At 37.4% G+C, this 14,590-nt stretch overlaps 1 protein-coding gene across 3 annotated transcripts in view; it reads left to right on the top strand.

Annotated features, from left to right (window-relative positions):
• The window catches only part of NVL (nuclear VCP like), a 90,600-nt gene that overhangs the window by 5,044 nt on the left and 70,966 nt on the right, over positions 1–14,590 (top strand). The window contains exons 5-11 of one of the 3 annotated variants that reach the window (XM_005607990.4): positions 2,204–2,261; positions 3,032–3,304; positions 5,649–5,781; positions 5,999–6,075; positions 6,624–6,758; positions 8,451–8,552; positions 11,444–11,561. In XM_005607990.4, coding sequence (XP_005608047.2) covers positions 2,204–2,261; positions 3,032–3,304; positions 5,649–5,781; positions 5,999–6,075; positions 6,624–6,758; positions 8,451–8,552; positions 11,444–11,561 — 896 coding nt within the window. Of the gene's footprint in view, positions 1–2,203; positions 2,262–3,031; positions 3,305–4,947; positions 5,062–5,648; positions 5,782–5,998; positions 6,076–6,623; positions 6,759–8,450; positions 8,553–11,443; positions 11,562–14,590 lie in introns of those variants that run through there. The other 2 variants (XM_014738027.3, XM_023632795.2) reach the window with 2 other exon arrangements.

Raw genomic sequence — 14,590 nt, forward strand, 5'->3', positions numbered from 1 at the left:
GTTTAAGATTTCTGGTACATTTGAAGTTGCCCTCCAAAAAAGAGTTGCCTCAGTTTAAACTCCCAACAGCTTTGTGTAAAGAGTGCATTTCTCTGCACCCTTGCAATCCTAGTTATACTATTATTTAATCTTTGCCAGTTTTATGAGCAAAAAGTGATCATATTGGTTTTATTTTTAATTTTTTGATGACTAATGAGGTTAAATTTTTTATTTGACTGTTTCATGTTTCCTTTGTGGTTTAGTTTGCTCATGGGTTTTATCTTTCATTTGAGAAGTATTTGAATTTTCCTTATTAGTTGTCAGAGCTCTTTGTATTATAAAATAGCACTTCTTTTTATGTTTTGCAAATGCTTGCCCTATTTTGCCATTTTCCTTTTATTTTTGTTATTTTGTTATTATAGTGTGAGAAGTTCTGCATCTTTACCTAGTCATATCTATCATCTCTCAGTCTTTTCCTTTATGGTTTATGCCGATATGCTTAGGAAGACCTCTATCACAAGAGTATGTAGAATAATGACCTGTACTTTTTGCTAGTTCCTTTATAGTATTACATTTAACTCTTTCATCCATTTGTGATTAATTTTGTTTGTAGGTCGTGAATTGTAGGGCAAAACAATTTTTTTCCAGATAGTTAATTAAGCCAACTTCTTTACATTGATTAGAAATGCCTCACTATAATTAACAAGGCAAGAAATAACAAGTGTTGGAGAAGATGTGGAGAAAAGGGAACCCTCATACACTGCTGGTAGGACTACAAACTGGTGCAGCCACTATGGAAAACAGTATGGAGACTCCTCAAAAGCATTAAGAATAGAACTACCATATGACCCAGCTATTCCTTTTCTGGGTATTTATCCAGAGAACATGAAAACATGACTGTGAAAAGATATATGCACCCCTAAGTTCATTGCAGCGTTATTCATAATAGTCAAGATGTGGAAATAACCTAAGTGCCCATCAATTATGTATATACATACACACAGCGGAATACTGCTCAGCCGTAAAAAGAGGTGAAATCTTGCCATTTGTGACAATATGGATGGACCTTGCGGTTATTATACTAAGTGAAGTAAGTCAGACAGAAAAAGTCAAATACAATATGATTTCATTCATAAGTGGAAGATAAAAACAACAAAACAGCAACAACAAACAGACACATAGATACAGAGGTTAGATTGGTTGTTACCAGAGGAGAATGCTGGAAAGAGGGAGGAGGGCAAATGGGGTGATAGGACACGTGTACGGTGGTGGATGCTAATTGGTAATTAATCTTTAGGTGGTGAATGTGATGTGGTCTACACAGAAATCAAAATACAATGATGTACACCTGAAATTTGTATAATATTATAAACCAGTGTTACCTCAATATAAAAAAATATTTTTTTAAAGAAATGCCCCAAATTCTATTAATTGAATGTAATGAATAACAAAAGTATTCATGTCTTACTTATGAAGATGAGTCATAGCATTCATTTAAACCTTTTTACTTAGGAAAAGTCTGTTTCTTAATTATTTTCTAAAGAAACTACATTAAATAGTAGCAAAGTCCTGTAGTTACTTGAAGCTATTAGGTATCAACTCTCAGTTACAATGAACTGAGACTACGTTCTCAGTTTGTCCTTATTGGGATTTATACTTGTTTTTTGCCATAGCATATGAAAAACCCTTTTTACCTTCATTCCTCATGAACAGACTTGGGAGAGTTATGTTTGGTGCATCACTCGGTCATGCTGAGTTTGTGAATTCCTTGCTCAGAGTGCTTAATTACGGTTTGCTGGAGTATTTCTTCTACTGGCGTCTGATGTTCCTAAGTGAGACCCTTGGATCAGATGGAAATTTTGTTACTGTTTATTTATTGTCACTTTTGTTTATTGCTGGGATAAAGATAACCAGAATTTATTAGGCATTTGCTATGTGCTAAGGACTTTGCAGGCTTTCATTTAATCCTCTAGTAACCCAGTGAGATAGACATTATTTTTTATTTCCGTTTTGTAGATAAGGTAGCTGAGGCTCAGAGAGGTTAAGTAGAAGTTAGTAACTGGTAAAGCCAGATTTTAAATCTAGATTTCTCTGATTCAAAGCCTGGTCTCTTAATTAACCACCATAATATTTTGCCTCAGTATATTTTTTTTGTTTTGGGTATAATATTTCTAGGTTATGGGAGAAAAGCCTTTAAAACGTTCCTTTTCCTCTTTTTACTGAGGTATACTGAAAGCTATTCTGATGATGATTCAAATGTGGAAGATTACCCAGATGCACAGGTAAGCCAGATATTTAATGGACCCACTTTGAATTTTTTTTTCCAATCGTTATAAACCCTCCTTAGAAAAAATCAATAGAGTAAGAGATTTTGATCATCTTGATCAATAAATAATTGAATACTTCCTGTGTACAGTGTTAATCAACTCTTGGATTAGCCGTCCTTCCAGTATTTGTGTTTATTGCCTGATGTACAGGGAAAAGGAAGGGAAGAGAACATCCAGAAATAAGGACGGACAGGAATAGAAAGGAGAATTAATAGTAAAAATGTAGAAAAGGATACATTTTCTTCCAAAGAGCTGGCATTGCCAATAAATAGGCTTGGATTAAAGAAGTGTGGGAATAATGTGTCAAATTATTTGTAACTTGCTCTCTATTTTTTTCCCCATTGGTAATTCAGTTTTTGAATTTAGTAACAAAGTCATGATGATGCTCAGTTATACTTGATCCGGTTTTGAATTGGTGGGATGGTAGTGACACTCACTGACTACCAGCTCATTTTCATACTTGCTTCTGTTAGATTTTTTTAAAGCCACCATAACTCATTTGGTTTTATTTAGCAGCCAATTATGAATTGGTCCATTAAGTTGGAGTAGTGTTTTTGAATAGTAATGTTTGTAAGTCCTCTTGGAGCGAATACCTATATTTTCTGACTGTAAATGTTGTGAGAGAAGTAGTTGAAAGTGGAATGTAGAAAACTTAACTACCATAGGTGTTCAACCTTCCCTGAGAACCTATTGAGTAATTTATGCTAAAATCGTGTTTCTGCCAGTCCGCAAATCATATGAACAGTTCCCTGCTCTCCTTATATCGGAAAGGAAATCCTGATTCTGTTTCAAGTACTCCTGAGATGGAGCAAAGAGAAACCACTGTCTCAACACCACGGATAACTTCCAAAGCAGTCTCCATTCCTTCGAAGACCCCTGCCAGAGGTTCTGACCGAGGATGGTTTATTGACAAAATGCCAGGTGGAAAGAAAGACAGTTTTTTCCTGGACCTATCAGATGAAAAAAGTAATCGTAAGAAGCTAATATCTGAGATAGAGGTATTTTTATAGTGAAATTTTAATCCCACATCGTTGGAATACATTACAGTCTTCTCATTAAATATAATCTAGAGTAGATTTTGTGTTTTATAGAAGACATAGGAACTTTGAAATACATGCAGCATTTGATCACTTCCCAGTGCTGCCATCATTTCCATCCTAGTCCAAGGCTCTACTCTGTTTGTCTTGACTGTTGAAATAACCTTCTAGCAGGAGTCTACTTCATTCTTGTTCCCCTTGTTTATTCTTCACACAGAGATATCTTTTCCACAAGTTAAGTCAGATCATTGTCATTCTTGTATTGAAAACCCTCCAATGGCTTCATTCAGGCTAAAGTCAAAGATCTTGCAGTTGCCAGTAAAGCCCTGATGGATGTGGCTGCCTGCTGCCTCCTCAGTCTCATCACCGCTACCCTCCTCCACCATGTCCCAGCTTTGCTTCAGCCAGAGCCAGGCTTCTCGCTGTTTCTAGAGCACGCCAAGCCCTCTCTCACTGGAGGCCTCTGCACCTGTACTTTCTCTCTGGGACACTCTTTCCCCACACTCCTGTGACTCACTCCTTCATTTCTTCACGTCTCTTTTCACGTGTCATCTTCACTGCGTGGTCTTTCCTGACATGTAAAGTAGTGCATCATTGAATGCTTTGCTTTATTTCTTTTACGTAATTAAAATCACCTGACTTACCGTGTAATTGTTTAGTGGGTTTTTCCCCTTTGTCTCCCCCCGCTAGAATGTCAGCTCCAGGAGAGCAGGCACTTTGTCTTCTTTAATAATGTGTCCCTGGCTACAGTAGATCTAGCACATGGTGGGCAGTCAGTTTGTTGAGTTAGTGCTTAAAGAACTTCCAGAGATGCATTTGCTAGTGAGAGGTAAAGAGCAACTGCTTTGGGTGTGCGTTACAGAGAGGCGGGAGTTGTGGGAAGAGGGGAGGCAAGCTGCTAGAAGAGCAGTGTGGTTTATTTTCAGTTGAGGATAATACCTTGAGGGAACCTATGTAAGTGGATGCGCTACAAGGATGGATAGACTCTGTAGATACCCTTTTTCTTTAGCTTTTTAAAATGAAGCGTACCATACATAAAGAGAAGTAAAGCTTGATGTGTTATCGCGAAGTGAGCACATGGGGTGTTGTTTTTAGCTGATTCTTTCAATGCCTGGCAGAGGGGGGTTTAAAGTAATCTATCCCATGATGGAGCAGCTGATTGCGCTCCAGGGCTCACTGTCCAGTGTGGTAAGTGGTAGTCGTGTGTGGCTGATCAGCACGTGAAATGTGGCTAGTGCAAACGAGGAACTGAATTTTTAATTTGAATTTAAAAACTAGTAGTCAATTCAGTTATTAGAAAACTTCTAAGTATGTTTGGAACAAGTTGAATATATGAATCTCCTTGTTCAGCTGTAAATTTTATGAAATCTGAATACAAATCAAAGATCTCCCATGAAAATTTAGCATTCAAATTGAGATGTGCTGTAAGCATAAAGTGCACATGGGACTTTGAAGACTAACTACCAAAAACCTCTATAAAACATCTCATTAACAATTCTTTATACTGAGTATATGTTGAAATGATATTGTGAGTATATCTGGTTAAATAAAATAGATTGTTAATTCCACTTGTTTCTTTTTTCCTTTTTTAAACGTGGCTACTAGAATGAGTAAAATAAATGGCTCACATTCTGTTTCCCTTGGACAGGGCTGCTCTAAGTGGTTTCCAAGAACTAAGCCTTTTGGTTTGGCAACTCTTTCCCCCTTTTGAATTGTTAGTAAGTCTTTTCCAAATCTCTTTACTTTAATCATTTGTTGTTAGAGAACATTATTGTGGTTGGCAAGGAAGGAAAGAACTTGACTCTTATGTTGAAGGATACTTTCTTATGGCTGTCAAAGAAGCTTGCTAGTCATACTTAATTTAGTGATTCATCAAACATCAAGTGAACACCAACTATGTAAGATGGTCAGTGAGAAATAAAAGATGAACGTTAGGGTCCCGACTCCAGAAGCTCACAATTCAGTGAGATAGACACAGACAGATAAATCATCCAACTACAAGGCAGATTATGGGAGGCTGTAATGCAGTTGCAAATTCAGTATTCTGGGAATGTGAGGAAGAGATAATTCTAACTAGAGGAATCTGAAAAGGAAGTTTTCAAATGTTAGGCCATCCACTGAGCCTTAAGGTTATGGAAAAGAAGGACATCCCCAGCAGAGACCATCCTTGAGCAGAGAAGTTGGGAATAGCTAACAGGGCTGAAAGTGCTCGGGCAGGAATGGGTCTTTGTAATAATGCCTATCTTTAGAAAAACATGAATGGCGTTATAATTTCAAGCATGGCATATTTAAATTGTCTTTCCAGGATTCGAAAGATTCTTCTCTTCTGGAGAGTAATGAACAAAGGAAAGGTAGGCTAAAGAGCAAAGGAAGCAAAAGGAAGAAAGAAGATCTCCAGGAAGCAGATGGAGAAATAGCAGCTGTCCTGGAAAAGAGAGGTGAGACGTGAGTCTTGTGGGTGGCATGGGCCGTGTTTGCATTGAGCGAGGCTTCACTGTTCCAAGCTGTGATGCTTGATGGACCTTCTTTGTGCAGAGACGTTCATTAGAAAATATTTCAGTATCTAGTGGACCTGTGTTTATGTAAAGATAATTAAGTATAATTCTGAGTTACTACTGAATCACGAGTCTCTTCATCTCCTTCTTTGTTTACCAGCTAAAGCCAGGGGGCTAGAGCTGCAGATCTCCAGCGTGACGTTCGAAGATGTTGGAGGCAATGATACGACATTAAAAGTTAGTTCAAATCAGAATTTTACCTTAAATGAGAATATTGCTAATCACTTATGCTGATGAAGCTGACCCCTCTGTTTCTACTGGGAACTGGATGTAGAAAAGGAGACTGGGGAGGTGAGAAGGGCAGACCTGATTTGTACCTTTCATGGTATTGAGGGCTAAAAGAACCACCCTCTCTTTAGCTTTTTCACCATTTTAATTATAGTGTACGTGTATAAGATATATGCTTTATACATAATAGTGTTTTAACACTAGCAGTAGTAATAGTTTCTATTTATTTTTTAGTGTCTGCTCTGTTCCAGTTACCAAGCTAGTTACTTTTCATTGTATCTGCAGGGTATATGTTATTACAGCTTAGGAAATGGCAGCTCAGAGAGGTTATTCTGAAGTCACACAATAGGTACCAGAGCTGGGATTCAGACTCCGGTGTGAGTCTAAAGCCTGTACTCTCTCTACTGTGTTTTGCTGCTCCAAAGAATAGGGTCTTTCATTCCACATCGACTCTCTCTTAGGCTGTGAAAGACATCTTTCCTGTTTATTCCTGCTAGGAAGTCTGCAAGATGCTCATACACATGCGTCACCCGGAGGTGTACCACCACCTGGGCGTCATTCCCCCTCGTGGAGTCCTCCTTCATGGACCGCCAGGCTGTGGGAAGACATTGCTGGCACATGCAATTGCTGGGGTGAGGTTTGCTGACACTTGTTTGCTTTTGTTATTTGTTTTTTTTTTTCTCTTTGGTCAACTGGAACCAGACTTGGCATAAGGAAGACTGATCCCGTCTTCGTTTTTTACCTCTTTCATGCTGCTCTTTGTGAGATGCTATTTTATTTTTTAGTGTTTCCACTTATTTACATGGCAAGGATTGGGTGGGAAGCAAAATAATAGAGCTGTAAGCAACCCTTTTTTAAATATGTGGTTTACATTTTAGTTACTTCTCTTTCCCTTTAAGTCACTGGTTCTCGAGAGCAGTAAAATAAGAAAACTAAGGATGGTATTGTTTTTCAGAGAGCTAAAATTTATTCAGAATTTCCATTTAATCGTGTCCTTATACTTTTTAGTGTTAGAATGTCCTTTCTAAATGAGGATGTAATGTACAGCATGGTGACCATAGTTAACACTGTATTGCGTATTTGAAAGTTGCTGAGAGAGTAAATCTTAAAAGTTCTCATCACAAGTAAAAAAAAATTCTGTACCTATGCATGGCGATGCTGGTTAACTAGACACTCTGGTGATCATTTTGCAATATATACAAATACCAAGTCATTATGTAGCATACCTAAAACTGATGTCGTATGTTGATTGTACCTCAATGAAGAAATAAAACACAAAACATATCTTCTCTAAGATGGTGATAAAAGATACTTGGCAAAATAAAAAGTCATCAGTCTTATTTTAGTTCCATGAGTCTTTTTAGAAACTGTACAGTATTGGGTGGTAAATTGCGCAGTGTCAGAGTAACTTCCCTTTGAAGAATAGCCTACTATACCAATCACTAATAGATTAGTGCTCTGTGAAGGAAAATCATTCTTATTGGAGAACTTGATTGATTTGCCTCATCTCTTAATTTGTTGAATAAATCTATTGTGTGATTGCTACATGCCAGACATTGAAATATAGTAAGTACAACAAACCCAGTGTTTATCTTTAAGGAGTTTTCCAATCTAGTGTGAGAGACAGACAGGAAACAGTCATTCATACAAGTAAATGTTGTACAGTTACAACTGTAATAAGTGGGAGACAGAAGAAGTGCAGAATGCTATGTCGTGTGTTGTCGGGATACCCACGTTAAGAGTTGGGGTCGAGGAATATATGACTGAGGAAGTGAGATTTCAAGGCAGCCAGAAGAATGAGTAGGACTCAGGCAGGCTTGCTGCCGTTCGCATTGGTGGGACATTAGTTTGTCTTCCTTGACTTGAAGAGCCTGCTTCCTGTGACTTCTGGCCTCTTCTCTGGGTGCAGGGGTGGGGAAATGCTAGTAGACTGTGTGGGAGACAGCTATGTCGCAGCCCCTACTATTTCCTTTCCAGCAGATAATTAACAGGTAAAATTGTTTTGGCTCAGCTCTAAGTGGGGGGAAACATCTCTTAAGATTCAAGACTCTTTATTCGGAAGAATAACAGAGTCTTATGGTGGTGTCAGTAAAGTAAAAACAAGTAAAAGGTATCCGGTCAATGTCTTTGAATAAAACACAGATTTTTAAAGATTTTTAAAGAATGTAGATTTTTAAAGAATGTTTTTCATTGGACCAACACAAAAAGATGAAGTTCCTCAGAAAATTGGTCATTTAAAAGAGTAATTTCGAAGGACTGAGTAAGGAAAAAGTTGGGATATAAAATGTGAAAATTTGGTCATTCTTTTATATATTTGTGCGTAGGAACTTGACCTTCCGATTCTGAAAGTAGCTGCTACAGAAGTTGTGTCTGGAGTATCTGGAGAATCTGAACAGAAGCTGAGGGAACTGTTCGAACAAGCTGTGGTGAGTGGGCTAATGCCCAACGTCGGGTGGTCAGACTGTGTAAGGCTCTACTGAAGATCCTGTTTCCTCTAAGGCTGGTATTTGTTAACCCATTCACTGGGCATTCTATTGCAAACATGGTCATTTTCTGCCCTTGACGGCTAAATATTTAAAGCAGATTTACCGATGCAGACTGTTGGATAAAATAACCTGTTTAATCTGAAATCAAACATAAATCTAATTGGTGACAAGTTCTGGACTGTCGTACCCAGTAGTCATGTTGACAATAGATTATCTTTGTGATATTTTTTTTGACTTTTTGTTTCCTCAACTTAGGTTTGACTTACTAACTTGTAAGCAGTGTGGAAATTTTCATCGTTTAGGATTATCACATTATAAAAGCCACCACAGGAACGCCAGGATAAACTCTCCCCTATTTGCATAATTGGAGCTGTGAAAAGAAAGTTCTGTCACCAGAGAAAGTACAGACTGGCTTTTATCCTAATTGTAGTTCATGTTATTAAGATGTGGATGTTTAAGGACTGAGGAAGATGACGTTTGTGTCCAATTAAAGTGTTCTCTTCAGTTGAGTGTAGTGGTTAAACGCCTGTAGTTTCAAGTCAGAAGCACAGGTTGACATTCCTGTGTCACCATGTACTAATTGTTACTAATCCTGTAGTCCTGGACAAGAGATTAACCACTCTAACCCTTAGTTTCCTTACTGGTAAGCTGGCTTAATACGGCCACTCAAATCTCATGGGGTTGTTGGAGTATTAAATAGAGATTTCTTGTAAAACCTTTAATGTGGTGCCCAGTACACAGCAGGAGCCCTGTAAATATTAGCTGTGACATCACGTATGACCAGTTACTAGTCATCACTGTGGTTAAAAACTAAAAAATGGTGAAAAGTTTAATTTTATGTTATTTGCACCCAGAATATATTGGTGCTGGTGAACATAGCCGATGGCAACTGCTAGAAGCCAATGTGAAGTTAGAAGAGAAATAATATTTTAGCGGTAATTGAGAAAATATTTTTTAAAATAGCAAGAATGTGGAAGCCATCTACTTGATTTAATGTGTAAACTGACATTTGGAAAGGTGTGGACAATACAAGGAAGATTCAGAGAAAGAGTGAGGAGGGTACTATGCACAGCAAAGCTGAAATCTTTCAGTTGTTACCTGTTTTCCAAAGTGAACTCGATATTAAATTGGCATGCATAGACAGAGGACAAGTCATACATTTTCTGTTTATGGTAAACACAATGATGAATGAGGGTGAAAGGGACAAATGGCGTTTTTAGGTTGTTAGTTCTGTGTTTTCATCTCTCTCTGAACCGGTACTGAGCTGGTACGATGCCTGACAGTAGATGCTCAGGAAATAGATGGTCTAGCACCCATCTTTCCCAGACCCCATGTTCCCTAATGAAAGTGAGTACATGAAGTATGTGGATCAGAGAACAAAAAGGTCAAATCAAATCAAATGTTCTCTGTTGAAAACTGTATGCTTTCTTTAGGCTGAATTCTGATGAACACCACTTATCTTTCTTCCTCTGTTTCTTATTCAGTTTTCCAGGTCATTGACAAATACTGTTGTGCTTGCTTTCTGAGACCTTTGCATTCTGTAGCTTTACTCTTTTGTAACTGGGTGATGTATCCAGCAGTCGTAGGTGCTCCTTTGTGAATGGTCATGAGGAGGACTGAGAAGAGAGCCAGCTAGCGATCGGCCAGTTTCCTTTTCCTTTACGTTGCAGTGGTCCCCGTGGTTTTGAGATGTCTTAGCCAGACTCAGAGTCTCCTGGCATAATCAGTGTCACTTCCAACCACTGAATAATTAAGAGTGAGCTCTGCTTTAGATTGTATATCTAGATGTTTTCATTTAAATTTTCATTTTAACTGATCCTTATCTATTTTTGTTTGTTTTTATTGTGGTAAAATATGTTAAATTTAAATTTACCATTTTAAACATTTTTAAGTGTACAGTTCGGTGGCATTAAGTACACTCATGTTGTTCTGTAACCAATACCCCCATCCATCTCCAGAACTTTTCATCTTCCCAAACTGAAGCTCCATACCCATTAACCACTACCTCCCACTTTCCCCTCCCTCCAGCCCCTGGCAACCACTATTCTGTTTTCTGCTTCTATGAATTTGACTACTCCAGGTCATTATGCTTATATTATATCTTAATTTATTCTATCTTAACTCTGTCTGGTTTGAGTTTAAAAAAAGACTGAAGATGATCGTTATCCACACAGATGTATTCAAACTTTACCATCCCTCCTCATTCAATGTAGCCTTTAAAACACGCCTCTGGTTGTTTCAGTATGGGGCCGTGAAAAAGTTCTGGAGGTGGGTAGTGGGGATGGTTGCACAGCACTGTGAACATGTTTAATGCCGCTGAACTGTGCACCTAAAATGGTTAAAATGGTAAATTTTATGTATATTTTACCACAATAAAAAAATAAAAAACAAAGCCTCTGGTGCTTCTTAAATTCCTCTTACAGCAGATTCTAGGGAAAAGCTTGGATATTTTTATGTCGGTAGGAAAACTAATATAACATTTGTAAGCTGAGGCTTTCTAGTTTAAAGTTTATAAACATTATTTCATAGCATGGCAAATATGCCTAATTTGCAAAAGAATTTCAGTAGATTTATCATTACAAAACATGGATTGATGAGAAGACTGTAAATGTGTTATCCTACACGCAGTCTCTTACTGTGCTCTTTTAAGCATCTTGCTTCTCTTAAGTCAGATAAAAATCAGAAGTAATACACTGAACTCCTTTCTGTAGGGTTATTCTTTTGGTGAATGATCCTTGAGCTTTAAGATTTTTTCAAATGTGTATACTTAACTATGATGCAGTATAGGGAATGTATTTATGATTGCCTTTTTGTGATATTCTTGTTTCTAGTCAAATGCACCCTGTATCCTTTTTATTGATGAAATTGATGCTATTACCCCCAAAAGAGAAGTTGCTTCCAAAGATATGGAACGAAGGATTGTGGCCCAGCTCCTAACCTGCATGGATGGTCAGTTCAAAATAATGAATTCACTTTAAGATAATAAATTTTTTTTTTAATAGTATAAGTAATATGTGAAGATGTGAAACGTTCAAATAGAATAAAACAGAGTAAAAAACAGAAATCTTTTTCTTTGCATAGAGGATCACATCATTAATTTTTTTAGCATATCTTACACTTATCTTTAATGCCTGTGTACACATAAATACATTAACTTTTTTTTTTTCACAATGCTAGGATTGCACTATACACATTGTTCTATAACTTGCTGTTTCTATCATAACAATATGTCTTGGAAATGTTGCCGTTTTAATGCATTTATAGTTACCTCTTTATAACTGCTCCATAGTATTCTTTAGGATAGATTTATCATATTGTACTTAAACATTCCCATTTTGATGGATTTTTTTTTTTTTTAAGATTTTATTTTTCCTTTTTCTCCCCAAAGCCCCCCAGTACATAGTTGTATATTCTTCGTTGTGGGTCCTTCTAGTTGTGACATGTGGGATGCTGCCTCAGTGTGGTTTGATGAGAAGTGCCATGTCCGCGCCCAGGATTCGAACCAACGAAACACTGGGCCGCCTGCAGCGGAGCGCGCGAACTTAACCACTCGGCCACGGGGCCAGCCCCCCCATTTTGATGGATATTTAAGTTTTGTTTTTTGCTTTACAACAAGCTGTAGAGAATATCCTTAAATGGGTCTTTTTGGTGTGCATGTATTTTTCTATGATAAATAGTAAAAAGTGAAGCAATGTTTGTTAAAGATTATACGTTTTAAATTTTCATGGGAAATGGCAAATCGCTTTCCAGAAAGACTTTGCAGTTTACCTTTCCACCAATACTGTATGAGAGTCACCCTTTTGGCAGATCCTTCACAACACTGAATGTTATCAATTGTTTTAATTTTTGCCAATCTGGTGGGTGAAAATTGACATCTGTTTGTTTTAATTTCTATTTCCCTAATTACCATTGAGATTCATCATCTTTCCATATTTTTTTGGCTATTTGTATCATTTCCAAAATCCCTTTTCTCATCATTTGCCCATGTTCTATTGAATTATTTTTTAAAAATTGATTTGAAGGTATGATGTATTTTAATATATTTTGCAAACAAACCCTTTTTTAAATATATTGCAATTATTTCTATCCTATCTGTAACTTGTTTTTCAGTTTTGTTTAATGGTCTTTAGATACAAATTTGGAGGGAAGGACCAGGACAGGCAGAACTTTTGGAATTGATCTTGCCTACTATGAAATAACATGTTTTGTACATAAGAGAATGTGAAGTAGTGCGTATTTTGTGTTCCTTCTGGTGCTGGGTTGTAGAGTGTTTATTTTGCTGTTTTATTTTTATGTAAAATTTTCTTGGCATGTTTTGAGGCCTGTGTTCTGATTTGCCATATTTTATTGAAGCTGAATTGTTGTCAATTATAAGATACACCATGATTTTATATACGTCCAAGAAGGAAAAAGACACTACCAAACTATGACACGCTTTCTTACCACACTGATAGTAGAAACATTCTGACTTCAGAGATAGTAAAATATGGAGAAAATGAACAGTCCAGGGATTAAGCAGATTACCTATTAGTACACATTACTGAAAGCTCTATTAGTTGGGGTTTTCAGTGTGTATCTCTGTGTGTGTGTTGAGGTCCCCCTTTATAAACCGGGCTAGGGAGAACAGTAAACGGTCCCACTTACACAGTTATCCTGCCAAATAGTGTGTGCCATGTGGTTATTATTCCCCACAGTTTGAGGATTTTGTAAAACCTTATAAATTCAGAGTTTACAAATTTGAAATTTTAATAATTTAAAACTTTTAAGTAAACAAATCTGAAGAAGATAATGAGATCACTCAACAGAACTGATTGTACCTAATTTCAAAAACTTAAACTCAGATATAATTCTGATTATTAAGAGCTGGAAAGATCTTAAAATATCATCATCTTGTGTGTGAGGAAACTGATGCACAGAGAGCTAAGGGCCAAGTTCCTGCAGTGAGTCATTGGCAAAGCATGGGCTAGAATCCAGATGTTTATTTACACATACACAATTAATGAGCTACCCACAAATGCTTGCTTTATTTATGAGAGAAACACATTAACTGGTTCCTTTTATTCTGTGTAGAAGGAAATAAAACTTCATTCCTTTTATGATATTCTGAAATTCAAACTGTTGGCTAGCATAACTTCAATTTAACATGATCAAATCATACTCTAGAAGAGGGAGAGAAAGAGTGGGATTTATCTTGAAGTTACTGGCAGTAGTGGCTGGCCAATCCAAGCTGAGGTCTGATTTTTATCTTTCAAATGACTTCGTTTAGAACAAAGGAGAAAAACAGCATTTGAAATGGTGCTTATGTTGCTAAGTTGATTTCCTATGGAAGAATTTGTTCGTTACTGAAGATTTAACAGATTTCCATGATGGTCCGTGTTGAATTCAATTCTCAACCCTTGATATGCTCAGAGCTCATCCCAAGACTAGTGCGTGAGCAACATGAACCAGAGAAAAGATGTAAATCCTCCCCCTTGCTGGTTCTTTTAGCTTCGGAAATTGAGACGTGTGAAGCAGCAGTTGAACAGCTTTGGCTCTATAGCAGCCTTCATGCAAGGAGGGTTCAGGGTAAACATCTTCACGTGGATGCGAGTTTGTAGCTCGTGATGTCCCTGAATAGGAGACAGTTCCTCGTTTCCTGTGAGGTTTCTTTTGCTTGATCAGTGATCCATCTCATCGCATGACCCTCTTCCTTTAGCCAGTTTCTTCTATTCAGTTTTCAAAAAGTATTGAAGAGCTTTCCTGTTTCACTCAAACCCACCACCTTATGAACTCTCTTCTTTTCCTTCCAAAATTTATCAAAAGAATAGTCGCTGTCAACTAAATGTATGTTCCTCTTTCCATTCTGTTCTACACCCCACCCCATGATTGTATATCTGCCTCTGCGTTTTACTGAAACTGGTCACAGAAGAGTCGTTGGTGTCATCTGTTTGCCACCTGTGTTGGCTTGCTTTTGGCTCCCATCCCTCTGAACCTCTGTT

Source organism: Equus caballus, chromosome 30 (genome assembly GCF_041296265.1).
Source record: "Equus caballus isolate H_3958 breed thoroughbred chromosome 30, TB-T2T, whole genome shotgun sequence".
NCBI lineage: Eukaryota > Metazoa > Chordata > Mammalia > Perissodactyla > Equidae > Equus > Equus caballus.